A 14,299-nucleotide genomic window follows, 5' to 3' on the forward strand; every position below is an offset into this window, starting at 1 on the left:
GACATCCAGGCAGGCCGCAGCGGCCCACCCCTCGTGGCGGCAAATGGCGCAGCCATCGCTACTTTCGGAAAGTGACGGGCCGAGGTTTGTTTCAACGGCCAGCGATTTATGTGGGATTCGTGACAGCCTCGGTGGCACATCCCTTGCTGGGCGCCGATTCGCTACGATGGAGAAACTGGGCATCAGCCGCCGCTCGAACAGCCCCTGGTCGTCCCCCCTCCACATTGTGCCCAAGCCGGGCGGTGGCTGGTGCCACTGCGGCGACTACAGATGGCTCAACGATGCCACCACACCCGATAGATACCCCATTCCGCACATCCAAGACTTCTCGGCACACCTAGCAGGAAAGTCCGTCTTTTCCAAGGTCAACCTGATTCGCGGCTACCATCAGGTCCCTGTCCACCACGCAGACATCCAGAAGACGGCGGTCATCACCCCCTTCGGACTGTTCGAGTTCCTGCGCATGCTCTTCGGGCTCAAGAACGCCGCACAGGCCTTCCAACGGCTCATGGACTCCGTCCTATGGGACCTGAGCTTCCTGTTCGTCTATCTGGACGATATCCTCGTGGCCAGCACCAGCAAGGCCGAGCACATCGCGCATTTGCGCTCTCTTTTCCAGCGCCTCAGCCAACACGGGCTAATCGTCAACCCGGCCAAATGCCAGTTCGAAGCAGCCCAAATTGACTTTCTCGGCCACAGAATCTCGCCAAGGGGAGCCATTCCCCTACCTTCCAAGGTGCAGGCGGTGGCGGACTTTCCCCAGCCCACCTCGGTCAAGGCGCTGCAGGAATTTTTGGGGATGGTCAATTTCTATCACCGTTTCGTGCCGAAGGCCGCCGCACTCATGCGCCCCCTCTACGAAGCCACCAGGGGCAAAACGGGCAAAGAGCAACTCACCTGGTCCAGCGAGATAGCGACAGCCTTCCACCAGACCAAAAGTGCCTTGGCCAACGCCACACTACTGGCCCACCCCATCCCAGGCGCCAAGACTGCCCTCACCACGGACGCCTCGGATTATGCCGTCGGTGCCGTCCAGCAACAGTGGGTCGAAGGCGCGTGGCAGCCACTGGCATTTTTCAGCCAACAGCTGCACAAGAACGAGCAGGCCTACAGCACGTTCGACAGAGAGCTCCTGGCCCTGTTCCTGGCAATCCGTCACTTCCGTTTCCTCCTGGAAGGCCGGCCGTTCACCGCATTCGTGGACCACAAGCCGCTCACTTTCGCCATGGCCAAAGTAACCGAACCATGGTCCACGCGCCAACTCAACTTCATCTCGGAGTTCACCACGGACATCCGCCACGTCGCCGGCAAGGACAATTTGGTGGCCAACTGCCTCTCAAGACCCTCGCTCCACGCAGTGCACCTGGGCGTCGACTACGCCAGCATGGCGAGAGACCAGGCCGTCGACGCGGAGATCCAGGCCCTCAGGACGTCAACCACCAGCCTCACTCTGGCCGACATCCACTTCCACGCAGCCGGCACAACCCTCCTGTGCAACGTCTCAGTCCCCTCGCCTAGGCCGGTCATCGCATCCGCCTGGCGCAAGCGAGTTTTCGACATCATCCACGGCCTCTCACATCCAGGGATGCGTGCGTCTCAGAAACTCATGTCCGCCAAGTTCGTCTGGCCTGGGCTCCACAACGATGTGAGAGACTGGACCAACACATGCGTGGCGTGTCAGCGCGCTAAGGTCCAGCAGCACACCAAGGCGCCATTGGAGTGTTTCCCGGTGCCCGAGAGGCGTTTCGTCCACGTCGATCTGGTAGGCCCCTTGCCGCCATCGCACAGTTTCACACACCTGCTCACGATCGTCGACCGCACCACCAGATGGCCCGAGGCGGTTCCCCTCACCTCCACCACCATGACCGACATCGCGCGAGCATTCGTCTCGACATGGGTGGTCCGGTTCGGCGTGCCGACCGACATATCCTCGGACAGAGGCCCCCAGTTCACCTCCCACTTGTGGAATGCCATCACCGCCGGCCTCGGCACCAAGTTGCACAGGACAACAGCCTACCACCCGCAGGCCAACGGGCTCTGCGAGCGCTTTCATCGTTCCTTGAAAGCCTCCCTCCGCGCCAGCCTGGCCGACACCAGCTGGATCGACAAACTACCCTGGGTCCTCCTGGGATTGCGCACTGCGCCCAAAGAGGACCTCTGCACCTCTGCGGCCGAGATGGTCTACGACCAACCGCTCAGAGTACCAGGCGACTTCCTCCCCCTGACAACGGAGCCGTGGTCGGCCGCCAGACAGCTTTCCCTGCACCAGGACGCGGCCCAGCAATTCCGTCCAGTGCCCACTTCGCAACACGGCCCGCAGCCGTCCTACGTGCCTCGAGACTCACGACATGCGGAGTTCATCTTCGTGTGCCGGGACGCGCACAGAGGCCCACTGCAGGCACCATACACCGGCCCCTTCCCAGTATTGGAGACGGGGGACAAAGCTTTTCTTATCGACGTCGGCGGGAAGCCGGACCTTATTTCAGTAGACCGCCTCAAACCGGCGCACCTGGACCTCAGCTTCCCGTTTTGGCCGGCTCTTCCCCCACGGCGGGGCAGACCTCCCGTGTTGGCGGCGGCCCCACAAGAGGACCAAGACACGCCAGAACCTTACTTCCCGGCGGCCACCGCCCCTCCTTCGCCAGCAGCCCGTCCAGCCAGCCCACCGGCAGACCAGCCGCCAGACTAGCCGACAAACCAACCGGCCGACCTCCCGGACAGCCCTCCTCACACGCCAGATGGCTACTACAGCCGCTACGGCCGCTTGGTCAAACCTCCGCAGAGACTGACTTTTACAGTTAACGAGGATTCTGGGGGGGCGTATGTGGCGTTGCCACATTGGGGAAACACTGTGTGTATGTAGATAAACCTGTATAATCCCTTTAACTGCTGTACTCCCCTCCCCCCGCAAGATAGTTGCAAGCTGAGAGGAATAAGGCATGTTCAGACTTGCCTGCTGCTGAGAGAAGGAAAACCAATCAGGTTCCAGCATGTGACCAATCCGTGAGTCATCACAGGTTCGCGGGCTTTACGAATTCAGTACTGTATTGTGAGAGTTGGAGTAAAGACCTATTTCTTGTAGCTCGCTGTGTTGCCTATTTCTTTACGCGGGAGACCGTAGTCCCCCACAACACGTTCTTCTTCTGCTTCATCTTACTCTCTATCTCTTTCGTCATCCAGGGAGCTCTGACTTTAGTTGCCCTACATTTCCCCTTAGTGGGAATGTACCTCGACTGTACCCGAATTATTTCCTCTTTAAAGGCAGCCCATTGTTCCTCTACAGTTTTTCCTGCCAATCTTTGATTCCAATTTACCCGGGCCAGATCCATTCTCATCCCACTGAAATTGGTCTTGCCCCACAGTGCAGTGGATGCGCTCTAGACTGCACTCTCCCCCCGAGGTGTCGTCACCCTCACCGGGATTCAGCACTGAAAACCGGTTTGAGAGCGCCGCACTCCCGGGGGATTCCTGCACTGCCTCGCCTCCTCAAACCCTGCTGGGCGGCCACCCAGTTACAATTCCCACAAACTCTCTGTGACTGTAGGGTGATCACCTCCTGGAACGTGTGCTCCAGGAACCTCTCAGCCTCCCGTCTGCCCGGCAGTGACTCCAGCCGCTCCCCAAGCTCAGAGACCCTGAGCTCGAGTTCCAGCCACTGGAGGCGCTTCCTGCACACGCGGTTCACCAGGACATGTGAAGCATCCCGGAGTTCCTGCATGGCACAGGAATTGCAGCCTTCGATCCCATCGTTTGGCTTAAAATCTGTCTACTTAAGCTATAGATATATATGATGTGAGGTTAGTGTGCCCTTACCCGTTTATTATTCAATCAGTGATGGTCCCTTTGCCAGGCCCGCTGCCTGCGGCCCCTCTCCCAGATTCCAGCCCCAGCTCTGTGCTGACTGAGCTGCTCTCACCTGGGGAAAGCGCATCAAGAAGGAGTTAGATATATTTCTTAAGGCTAAAGGGATCAAGGGATATGGGGAGAAAGCAGGGACAGGGTACTGAGTTTGGATGATCAGCCATGATCTCATTGAATGGTGGAGCAGACTTGAGGGGGCTGAATGGCCTACTCCTGCTCCTATCTTCTATGTTACTGCTAATGAGAGGGAGGAACTGAAAGAAATCAGTATTTGTAGGGAAATGGTGTTAGGGAAATTGACGGGATTGAAGGCCGATAAATCCCCAGGGCCTGATAATCTACATCCTAGGGTACTTAAGGAAGTGGCCCTAGAAATAGTAGATGCATTGCTGGTCATCTTCCAAAATTCAATAGACTCTGGAACAGTTCCCATGGATTGGAGGGTAGCTAATGTTACCCCACTGTTCAAAAAAGGTGGTAGAGAGAAAATGGGGAATTATAGACCGGTAAGCCTGACATCGGTAATGGGGAAAATGCTAGAGTCCATTAGAAAAGATGTAATAGCAGTGCACTTGGAAAACAGTGACAGGATCGGACAAAATCAACTTGGATTTACAAAAGGTAAATCGTGCTTGACTAATCTACTGGAATTTTTTGAGGATATAACTGGTAGAATAGCTAAGGGAGAACCAGTGGATGTGGTGTATTTGGACTTTCAGAAGGCTTTCGATAAGGTCCCACACAAGAGATTAGCGTGCAAAATTAAGGCACATGGGATTGGAGGCAAGGTATTGACTTGGATAGAGAACTGGTTGGTGGACAGAAAGCAAAGAGTTGGAATAAACGGGTCATTTTCGGAGTGGCAGGCAGTGACTAGTGGGGTACCACAAGGATCGGTCCTAGGACCCCAGCTGTTCACAATATATATTAATGATCTGGATGAGGGAATTGGATGTAATATCTCCAAATTTGCAGACGACACAAAGCTGGGCAGGAGGGTAAGCTGCGAGGAGGATGTCGGGAAATTCCAGTACGATTTGGACAGGTTGGGTGATTGGGCAGAAACATGGCAAATGCACTATAATGTGGATAAATGTGAGGTTATCCACTTTGGTGGCAAAAACAGGAAGGCAGATTATTATTTGAATGGCAATAGATTGGGAGAAGGGGAAGTGCAAAGAGACCTGGGTGTCCTTGTGCACCAGTCGCTGAAGGTAAGCATGCAGGTGGTTAAGAAGGCAAATGGTATGTTGGCCTTCATAGCAAGAGGGTTCGAGTACAGGAACAAGGATGTCTTGCTACAGTTGTACAGGGCCTTGGTGAGACCGCACCTTGAGTATTGTGTGCAGTTTTGGTCACCTTACCTGAGGAAGGACGTTCTTGCCATGGAGGGAGTGCAGTGAAGATTCACCAGGCTGATACCTGGGATGGCAGGAATGACGTATGAGGAGAGATTGTGTCGATTGGGCTTATACTCACTGGAGTTTAGAAGATTGAGAGGGGATCTCATCGAAACCTATAAAATTCTGTCAGGTCTGGACAGACTAGATGCAGGATGGATGTTTCTGATGGCCGGGGAGTCCAGAACCAGGGGTCATAGTCAAAGGATAAGGGGTAAGCCATTTGGGACTGAAATGAGGAGGAATTTCTTCACCCAGAGAGTGGTGAACCTGTGGAATTCTCTGCCACAGCGGGCGGTGGAGGCCAGTTCATTAAATATATTCAAGAAAGAGTTGGATATATTTCTTGAGGCTAAAGGGATCAAGGGATATGGGGAAAAGGCAGGGACAGGGTACTGAATTCGGATGATCAGCCATGATCACATTGAATGGCGGAGCAGGCTCGAAGGGCCGAATGGCCTACTCCTGCTCCTATCTTCTATGTTTCTATGTGAACGGTCTCTCCCCAGTGTGAACTCGCTGGTGTTCAAGCAGATTTGAGGACTGAGTGAATCCCTTCCCACACACGGAGCAGGTGAATGGCCTCTCCCCAGTGTGAACTCGTCGGTGTATCTTCAGCACCCCAGACCTTTTAAAGCTCTTCCCACAGACAGAACATGTAAATGGTCTCTCATCAGTATGAACTCGCTGGTGTACCTTCAGATCCCCAGAGGTTTTAAAGCTCTTCCCACAGTCAGAACATTTAAATAGTCTCTCATCAATGTGAACTCGCTGGTGTTCGAGCAGAGTCGAGGACTGTGTGAATCCCTTCCCACACACGGAACAGGTGAACGGTCTCTCCCCAGTGTGAACTCGCTGGTGTTCGAGCAGATTCGAGGACTGAGTGAATCCCTTCCCACACACGGAGCAGGTGAATGGCCTCTCCCCAGTGTGAACTCGCTGGTGTATCTTCAGCACCCCGGACCTTTTAAAGCTCTTCCCACAGACAGAACATGTAAATGGTCTCTCATCAGTGTGAACTCGCTGGTGTACTTTCAGTTCCGCGGAGCTTTTAAAGCTCTTCCCACAGACAGAACATGTAAATGGCCTCTCATCAGTGTGAACTCGCTGATGTACCTTCAGATCCTCAGAGCTTTTAAAGCTCTTCCCACAGTCAGAACATTTAAATGGTCTCTCATCAGTGTGAACTCGCTGGTGTCTCAGTAGGTGGGATAACTGAGTGAATCCCTTCCCACACACGGAGCAGGTGAATGGCCTCTTTCCTGCTCTCTCCAGCTGGTGTCCCTTCAGCTCCTGGGACCTTTTAAAGCTTTTCCCACAGTCGGAATGTTTCACCGGCCTCTCCCCAGTGTGAACTCGCTGGTGTGCCAGCAGATTAGATGACCGAGTGAATCTCTTCCCACACACGGAACAGGTGAACAGAATCTCTCCTGCTCTCTCCAGGTGGTGTCTGTTCAGATCCTGGGACCTTTTAAATCTCTTCCCACAGTCAGAACATTTAATGTGAACAAGCTGGTGTCTCAGGAGGGTGGCAGAATGAGAGAACCGCTTCAAAAACACGGAGCAGGTCAACGGTCTCTCATCGGTGTGGACAAGCTGGTGTCTCAGCAGCACGGAGGGTGCAATTAATCCCTGCCCACACACGGAGCGGGTTAAAGGTCTCTCCCTAGTGTGAACTTGCTGGTGTATCATTGGAGCAGATGGCTGGGTGAATCCCTTCCTAGACACGGGGCCCGGGTTTCTCCCCGCTTCAGGTATTTGTAGATTTTGAAGCTCTTTCAGAACATTTAAAAGGTCTCTCATCAGTGTGAACTCACGGGTGTGCCAGCAGATTGGAGGAGCGACTGAATCAGGTCCTGATGAATCGAGCGACTCTGTCAGATCTTGATGTGATGTTTGGTTTGAGCTTCCTGTCTGTAAAAGCTCCACTTCTAAAACCCTGTAAAAGGAGTGTAGAAAGTGTAAGGGGGGAAGCATGAATTTTTTTTGGCTTATTTTGCCTCAAAGAACAAACAGGGTAGAGCCGGTCCCACTGGTGTCTAGCCGTGTCCACAATAACCAGTGGGCCAGAAGCAGCCCAATCCACATCACTGACTTGGCCCTGAAGTCAAATCAAGTCTCATCAAATGACATCCTTTGTGACTGTGACAAAGGTAAACTACCCCTCCTCGTCCTTCCTGACTTGTCTGCAGCCTTTGACACGGTTGACCACTCCATCCTTCTCCCAACGCCTCTCCACCATTGTCCAGCTGGGTGGGACTGCACTCGCCTGGTTCCATTCTTATCTATCTAATCGTAGCCACAGAATCACTTGCAATGGCTTCTCTTCCCAATCCCGCATCGTTACCTCTGGTGTCCCCCAAGGATCTATCCTTGGGCCCCTCCTATTTCTCATCTAAATGCTGCCCCTTGGCGACATCATATGAAAACACAGCGTCAGTTTCCACATGTACGCTGACGGCACCCAGCTCTACCTCACCACCACTTCTCTCGACCCTCCCACGATCTCAAATCCGGTTCTGGGTGAGCAGAAATTTTCTCCAATTAAATATTGGGAAGACTAAAGCAATTGTTTTCAGTCCCTGCCACAAACTCTGTTCCCTAGCCACTGACTCCATCCCTCTCCCTAACATCTCTCTGAGGCTGAACCAGACTGTTCACAACCTCGGTGTCATATCTGACCCTGAAATGAGCTTCCGAACACATATCCGCAGCATAACTAAGACCGCCTACTTCCACCTCGGTAACATGGCCCGTCTCCGCCCTTACCTCAGCTCATCCGCTGCTGAAACCCTCACCCGGGCCTTTGTTACCTCGAGACTTGACTATTCCAACACACTCCTGGCTGGCCTCCCACATTCTACCCTACGTAAACTGGAGGTGATCCAAAACTACGCGTGTCGTAACTCAACACCAAGTCCCATTCACCCATCACCCCTGTGCTCGCTGACCGACATTGGCTCCCGGTTAAGCAATGTTTCGATTTCAAAATTCACATCCTTGTTTTCAAATCCCTCCATGGCCTCGCCTCGCCCTATCTTAGTTTTTCCCTTCAGACTCCCAACCACCCGCGACAGAATCAGAAATAATGACACGGAAGGAGGCCATTCAGCCCATCTTGTCCGTGCCTGCCGATTAAGTGCTATCCACACAAATCCCACTTTCCAGCACTTGGTCCGTGGCCTTGTAGGTTACGGCACTTCAAGTGCACATCCAAGTACTTTTTAAATGTGATGAGAGTTTCTGCCTCTACCACCCTGTCAGGCAGTGAGTTCCAGACCCCCACCACCCACTGGGTGAAAACATTTCTCCTCAAATCCCCTCTAAACCTCTGACCAATTTCTTTAAATCTATTCCCCCTGGTTGTGGACCCCTCTGCCAAGGAAAATAGGTCCTTCCTATCTCGGCCCCTCAGAATTTTATACACCTCAATCAGCTCTCCCCTCAGCCTCCTCAGTTCCAAAGAAAACAACCTCCTCCCCCCCCCCCCCCCCCCCCAAGACATCTGCGCTCCTCCAATTCTGCCCTCTTGAGCATCCCTGTTTATAATCGCTGCACCATCAGTGGCCGTGTCTTCTGTTGCCTCGGCCCTAAGCTCTGGAATTCCCTCCCTGAACCTCTCCGCCTCTCTTTCATACAAAATAGGAGCAGGAGTCGGCCATTCGGCCCCTCGAGCCTGCTCCGCCATTCAATGAGATCATGGCTGATCAAAACCCACCTCTCTGACCAAGCTTTTGGCCATCTGCCCGAATTTCTCCTTTTGTGGCTCGGGGTCACATTTTGCAATGTCTTACAATACTCCTGTGCAGCGCCTTGGGATGATTTCCTACGTTAAAGGCGCTATAGAAATACAAGTTGTTGTTGTTCTCATTGTTGGAGGTGAGCTCTGAACAGGCCCCGCCCCCTCCCCCTACTCCGCATGCGCCGCTCCAAGGTGAGCGCGGGCTCTGAACAAGCCCCGCCCCCTCCCCCTACTCCGCATGCGCCGCTCCAAGGTGAGTGCGGGCTCTGAACAGGCCCCGCCCCTTCCCCCTACTCCACATGCGCCGCTCCAAGGTGAGCGCGGGCTCTGAACAGGCCCCGCCCCCTCGCCCTACTCCACATGCGCCGCTCCAAGGTGAGCGCGGGCTCTGAACAGGCCCCGCCCCCTACTCCGCATGCGCCGCTCCAAGGTGAGCGCGGGCTCTGAACAGGCCCCGCCCATCCCCCTACTCCGCATGCGCCGCACCAAGGTGAGTGCGGGCTCTGAACAGGCCCCGACCCCTCCCCCTACTCCGCATGCACCGCTCCAGGTGAGTGCGGGCTCTGAACAGGCCCTGCCCCCGCCCCCTACTCCGCATGCGCCGCACCAAGGTGAGCGCGGGTTCTGAACGGGCCCCGCCACCTCCCCCTACTCCGCATGCGCCGCTCCAAGGTGAGCGCGGGCTCTGAACAGGCGCCGACCCCTCCCCCAACTCCGCATGCATCGCTCCAGGTGAATGCGGGCTCTGATCAGGCCCCGCCCCCTCCCCCTACTCTGCATGCGCCGCTCCAAGGTGAGCACGTGCTCTGAACAGGCCCCGCCCCCTCCCCCTACTCCGCTTGTGCCGCTCCAAAGGTGAGCGCGGGCTCTGAACAGGCCCCGCCCCCTCCCCCTACTCCGCATGTGCCACCGGGGCCCGCTCCTGAGGATGAGCCGCTACCGTGCCTGCGCAGGGCCTCGCATTCTGGGTCGGCCCGGGCAACCGCGAGAGTCCGGATCACCAGCGGAAAGTGAGTTTTATCAGGGTTTTTTATATATAGCGGAGAGAAGCACGGGCGGACAGATAAATAAAAAGAAAATACAAACCGCACCATCCCAGTGCCCTCCCGGCGCGGATTGAGCGGCCACAGCCCATGTCTTCTGCAGGGAGCCAGACTGGGGCATGTGATCAACTCCACGGCGGTCACTGACGGCAGCACTGACCAATAGGGAGAGAGCGGGCGGAGCTTGGGGGACTGAGGTGGCGGTGGGTCCTCCAACCAATCAGGGTGTCCGAGGGGCGGGACTTCCGCCGCCTGCTTCTCCCGCTGCTGAGACAAGTGGAATACAGCAGAGGGCGCTCTTCTGAGTTTGGGGCTCAGGCCTGTTCGTGGAGAAGTGCAGAGGGAACTTTACTCTGCACTGGGCTTTACTCCCTCAGCACTGCACTGGAGGGGCAGCACAGAGTTTTAGACTCCAGTCTCTGGAGTGGGACTTCAACCCACAACCTTCTGACTCAGAGGGGAGAGTGCTGCCGCCTGAGCCATGGCTGACACTCTGTATCTAACCCGTGCTGGACCTGCCCTGGGAGTGTTTGATGGGACAGTGTAGATGGAGCTTTACTCTGTATCTAACCCGTGCTGTACCTGCCCTGGGAGTGTTTGATGGGACAGTGTAGAGGGAGCTTTACTCTGTATCAAACCCGTGCTGTACCTGCCCTGGGAGTGTTTGATGGGACAATGTAGAGGGAGTTTTACTCTGTATCTAACCCGTGCTGTACCTGCCCTGGGAGTATTTGATGGGACAGTGTAGAGGGAGCTTTACTCTGTATCTAACCCGTGCTGTACCTGCCCTGGGAGTATTTGATGGGACAGTGTAGAGGGAGCTTTACTCTGTATCTAACCCGTGCTGTACCTGCCCTGGGAGTGTTTGATGGGACAGTGTAGAGGGAGCTTTACTCTGCATCTAACCCGTGCTGTACCTGCCCTGGGAGTGTTTGATGGGACAGTGTAGAGGGAGCTTTACTCTGTATCTAACCCATGCTGTACCTGCCCTGGGAGTGTTTGATGGGACAGTGTAGAGGGAGCTTTACTCTGCATCTAACCCGTGCTGTACCTGCCCTGGGAGTGTTTGATGGGACAGTGTAGATGGAGCTTTACTCTGTATCTAACCCGTGCTGTACCTGCCCTGGGAGTGTTTGATGGGACAGTGTAGAGGGAGCTTTACTCTGTATCTAACCCGTGCTGTACCTGCCCTGGGAGTATTTGATGGGACAGTGTAGAGGGAGCTTTACTCTGTATCTAACCTGTGCTGTACCTGCCCTGGGAGTGTTTGATGGGACAGTGTAGAGGGAGCTTTACTCTGTATCTAACCCGTGCTGTACCTGCCCTGGGAGTGTTTGATGGGACAATGTAGAGGGAGTTTTACTCTGTATCTAACCCGTGTTGTACCTGCCCTGGGAGTGTTTTATGGGACAGTGTAGAGGGAGCTTTACTCTGTATCTAACCCGTGCTGTACCTGCCCTGGGAGTGTTTGATGGGACAGTGTAGAGGGAGTTTTACTCTGTATCTAACCCATGCTGTACCTGCCCTGGGAGTGTTTGATGGGACAATGTAGAGGGAGTTTTACTCTGTATCTAACCTGTGCTGTACCTGCCCTGGGAGTGTTTGATGGGACAATGTAGAGGGAGCTTTACTCTGCATCTAACCCGTGCTGTACCTGCCCTGGGAGTGTTTGATGGGACAGTGTAGAGGGAGCTTTACTCTGTATCTAACCCGTGCTGTACCTGCCCGAAGAGTGTTTGATGGGACAGTGTACAGGAAGCTTTACTCTGTATCTAACCTGTGCTGTACCTGCCCTAAGAGTGTTTGGTGTTGACACTAGGTGCTGAGAATGTTAAAATGTTCTTTCCCCACAGTGACATCCAGCACCTTGAGCACAAAAATTCACTTCAAGAAAGGAACACAAACCCATCAGCTTCTCCCCTGGACACCGACATTGAGAGGACAGGGAATGTCTGTAACAAGTCATCAATTAGCTCTTGGCTTATCTTAGGAACAAGGACTCAATAGCTTATTTATTTATACAGAATATTAAAATCCAGTCCAGTTATTGGGGTTTTAACATCCATGAAATATAAGATGGTCACCAATAAATCCAGGAGGGAATTCAGGAGAAACTTGTTTACCCAGAGAGTGGTGAGAATGTGGAACTCGCCACCACAAAGTGTAGTTGAGGCTAAAAGTACAGATGCATTTAAGGGGAAGCCACATGAGTGTGTAAGGAATAGGAGGATATGTTGATCGGGTTAATTGAAGTAGGGTGGGTGTGGGGCATAAACACCAGCATGGACCAGTTCAGTTGAATGTCCTGATTCTGTGCTGTACATTCTATGGATCACCAAGAACAGTCAAAAGAAGGGAATCATCAGAAGAACAGTTATATAATTTTTTTGATATATAAAAATGACCTGGATATTGGAATGCAGAGTAGAATTTCTAAATTTGCCGATGACACCAAACTTGGGGGTGTGGCAAACAGTGAGGATGATACCAATCGACTGCAACAGGACATAGAAAGGCTAGCAGAATGGGCAGACAAGTGGCAGATGGAATTTAATACAGAGAAGTGTGAGGTGATGCATTTTGGCAGAAGTAACAGGGAGAGGCAATATACACTTAATGGCACAGTTTTAAAGAGTGTGCAGGGACAGAGGGACCTGGGAGTTAATGTGCATAGGTCCCTGAAGGTGGCGGGACATATTGAGAGAGTGGTTAACAAAGCATATGGGATCTTGGGCTTCATAAATAGAGACACTGAGTACAAAAGTAGAGAAACATAGAAACATAGAAGATAGGAGCAGGAGTAGGCCATTCGGCCCCTCGAGCCTGCTCCGCCATTCAATGCGATCATGGCTGATCATCCAAATTCAGTACCCAGTCCCTGCTTTCTCCCCATACCCCTTGATCCCTTTAGCCTTAAGAAATATATCCAACTCCTTCTTGAATATATTTAATGTATTGTCCTCTACTGCCTTCTGTGGTAGAGAAATCCACAGGTTCACCACTCTCTGGGTGAAGAAATTCCACCTCACTTCTGTCCTAAATGGCCTACCCCTTATCCTTAGACTGTGACCCCTGGTTCTGGACTCCCCCACCATCGGGAACATCTTTCCTGCATCTAGTCTGTCCAGTCCTCTCAGAATTTTATAAGTTTCAATGAGATCCCCTCTCATTACTCCTTCCATGGCAAGAACATCCTTCCTCAGATAAGGCGACCAAAACTGCACACAATACTCCAGATGTGGTCTCACCAAGGCCCTGTACACCTGCAGCAAGACATCCTTGTTCCTGTACTCAAACCCTCTCGCTACGAAGGCCAACATACTATTTGCCTTCTTAACCGCCTGCTGCATCTGCATGCTTACCTTCAACGACTGGTGCACAAGGACACCCAGGTCTCGTTGCACTTCCCCTTCTCCCAATCTATTGCCATTCAGATAATAATCTGCCTTCCTGTTTTTGCCACCAAAGTGGATAACCTCACATTTATCCACATTATATTGCATCTGCCATGTTTCTGTCCAATCACCCAACCTGTCCAAATCATCCTTGAGTTTCTCGGCATCCTCCTCACAGCACACATGCCCACCCAGCTTTGTGTCGTCTGCAAATTTGGACATATTACATCTAGTTCCCTTGTCCAGATCATTTATATATATTGTGAATAGCTGGGGTCCAAGGACCACATTAGTCAAGCACGATTTACCTTTTGTAAATCCATGTTGACTTTGTCCGATCCGGTCACTGTTTTCCAAGTGCTCTGCTATTACATCTTTTATAATGGACTCCAGCATTTTCCGCACTACTGATGTCAGGCTTACCGGTCTGTAATTCCGCGTTTTCTCTCTACCACCTTTTTTGAACAGTGGGGTAACATTAGCTACCCTCCAATTCATGGATACTGTTCCAGAGTCTATCGAATTTTGGAAGATGACCAGCAATGCATCTACTATTTCTAGGGCCACTTCCTTAAGTACTCTTGGATGTAGATTATCTTCTATGTTTCTGTGTATTCAATCTTTCCTTGTAGCTGAAATTCTCTAGTCCTGGCAACATCCTCGTAAATCTCCCGTCTCGAGCAGTCACATCTTTCCTGCAATGGGGCGAGCAGAACTGCACGCAGCACTCTAGCCGGTGGCCTAACTGGTGTTTTGTACAGTTCAAGCAGAACCTCCCTGCTCTTACATGATACAGAAAGAGAGGCACTGCCCCTTTAAATACCTGGGGGGCACCCACTCCCCTTTAAATGGCCAAGC

General features: G+C 52.9%; 1 protein-coding gene across 1 annotated transcript; it reads right to left on the bottom strand.

The window, feature by feature from the left end:
• Positions 1-5,211: 5,211 nt before the first annotated feature.
• Positions 5,212-10,138, bottom strand: LOC147083986 (uncharacterized). Its single transcript, XM_085979994.1, has 3 exons — positions 10,095-10,138; positions 6,030-6,561; positions 5,212-5,957 (listed from the first exon to the last, which is right to left on the bottom strand). The coding sequence occupies exons 1-3, from the start codon at positions 10,136-10,138 to the stop codon at positions 5,748-5,750; spliced, it is 786 nt and encodes a 261-aa protein (XP_085836120.1). The 3' UTR covers positions 5,212-5,747.
• Positions 10,139-14,299: the final 4,161 nt, after the last annotated feature.

The sequence above is a fragment of the Somniosus microcephalus genome, unplaced genomic scaffold (assembly GCF_052327205.1).
Source record: "Somniosus microcephalus isolate GS21.2 unplaced genomic scaffold, FLI_Smic_1.0 scaffold10, whole genome shotgun sequence".
Taxonomy (NCBI): Eukaryota; Metazoa; Chordata; class Chondrichthyes; order Squaliformes; family Somniosidae; genus Somniosus; species Somniosus microcephalus.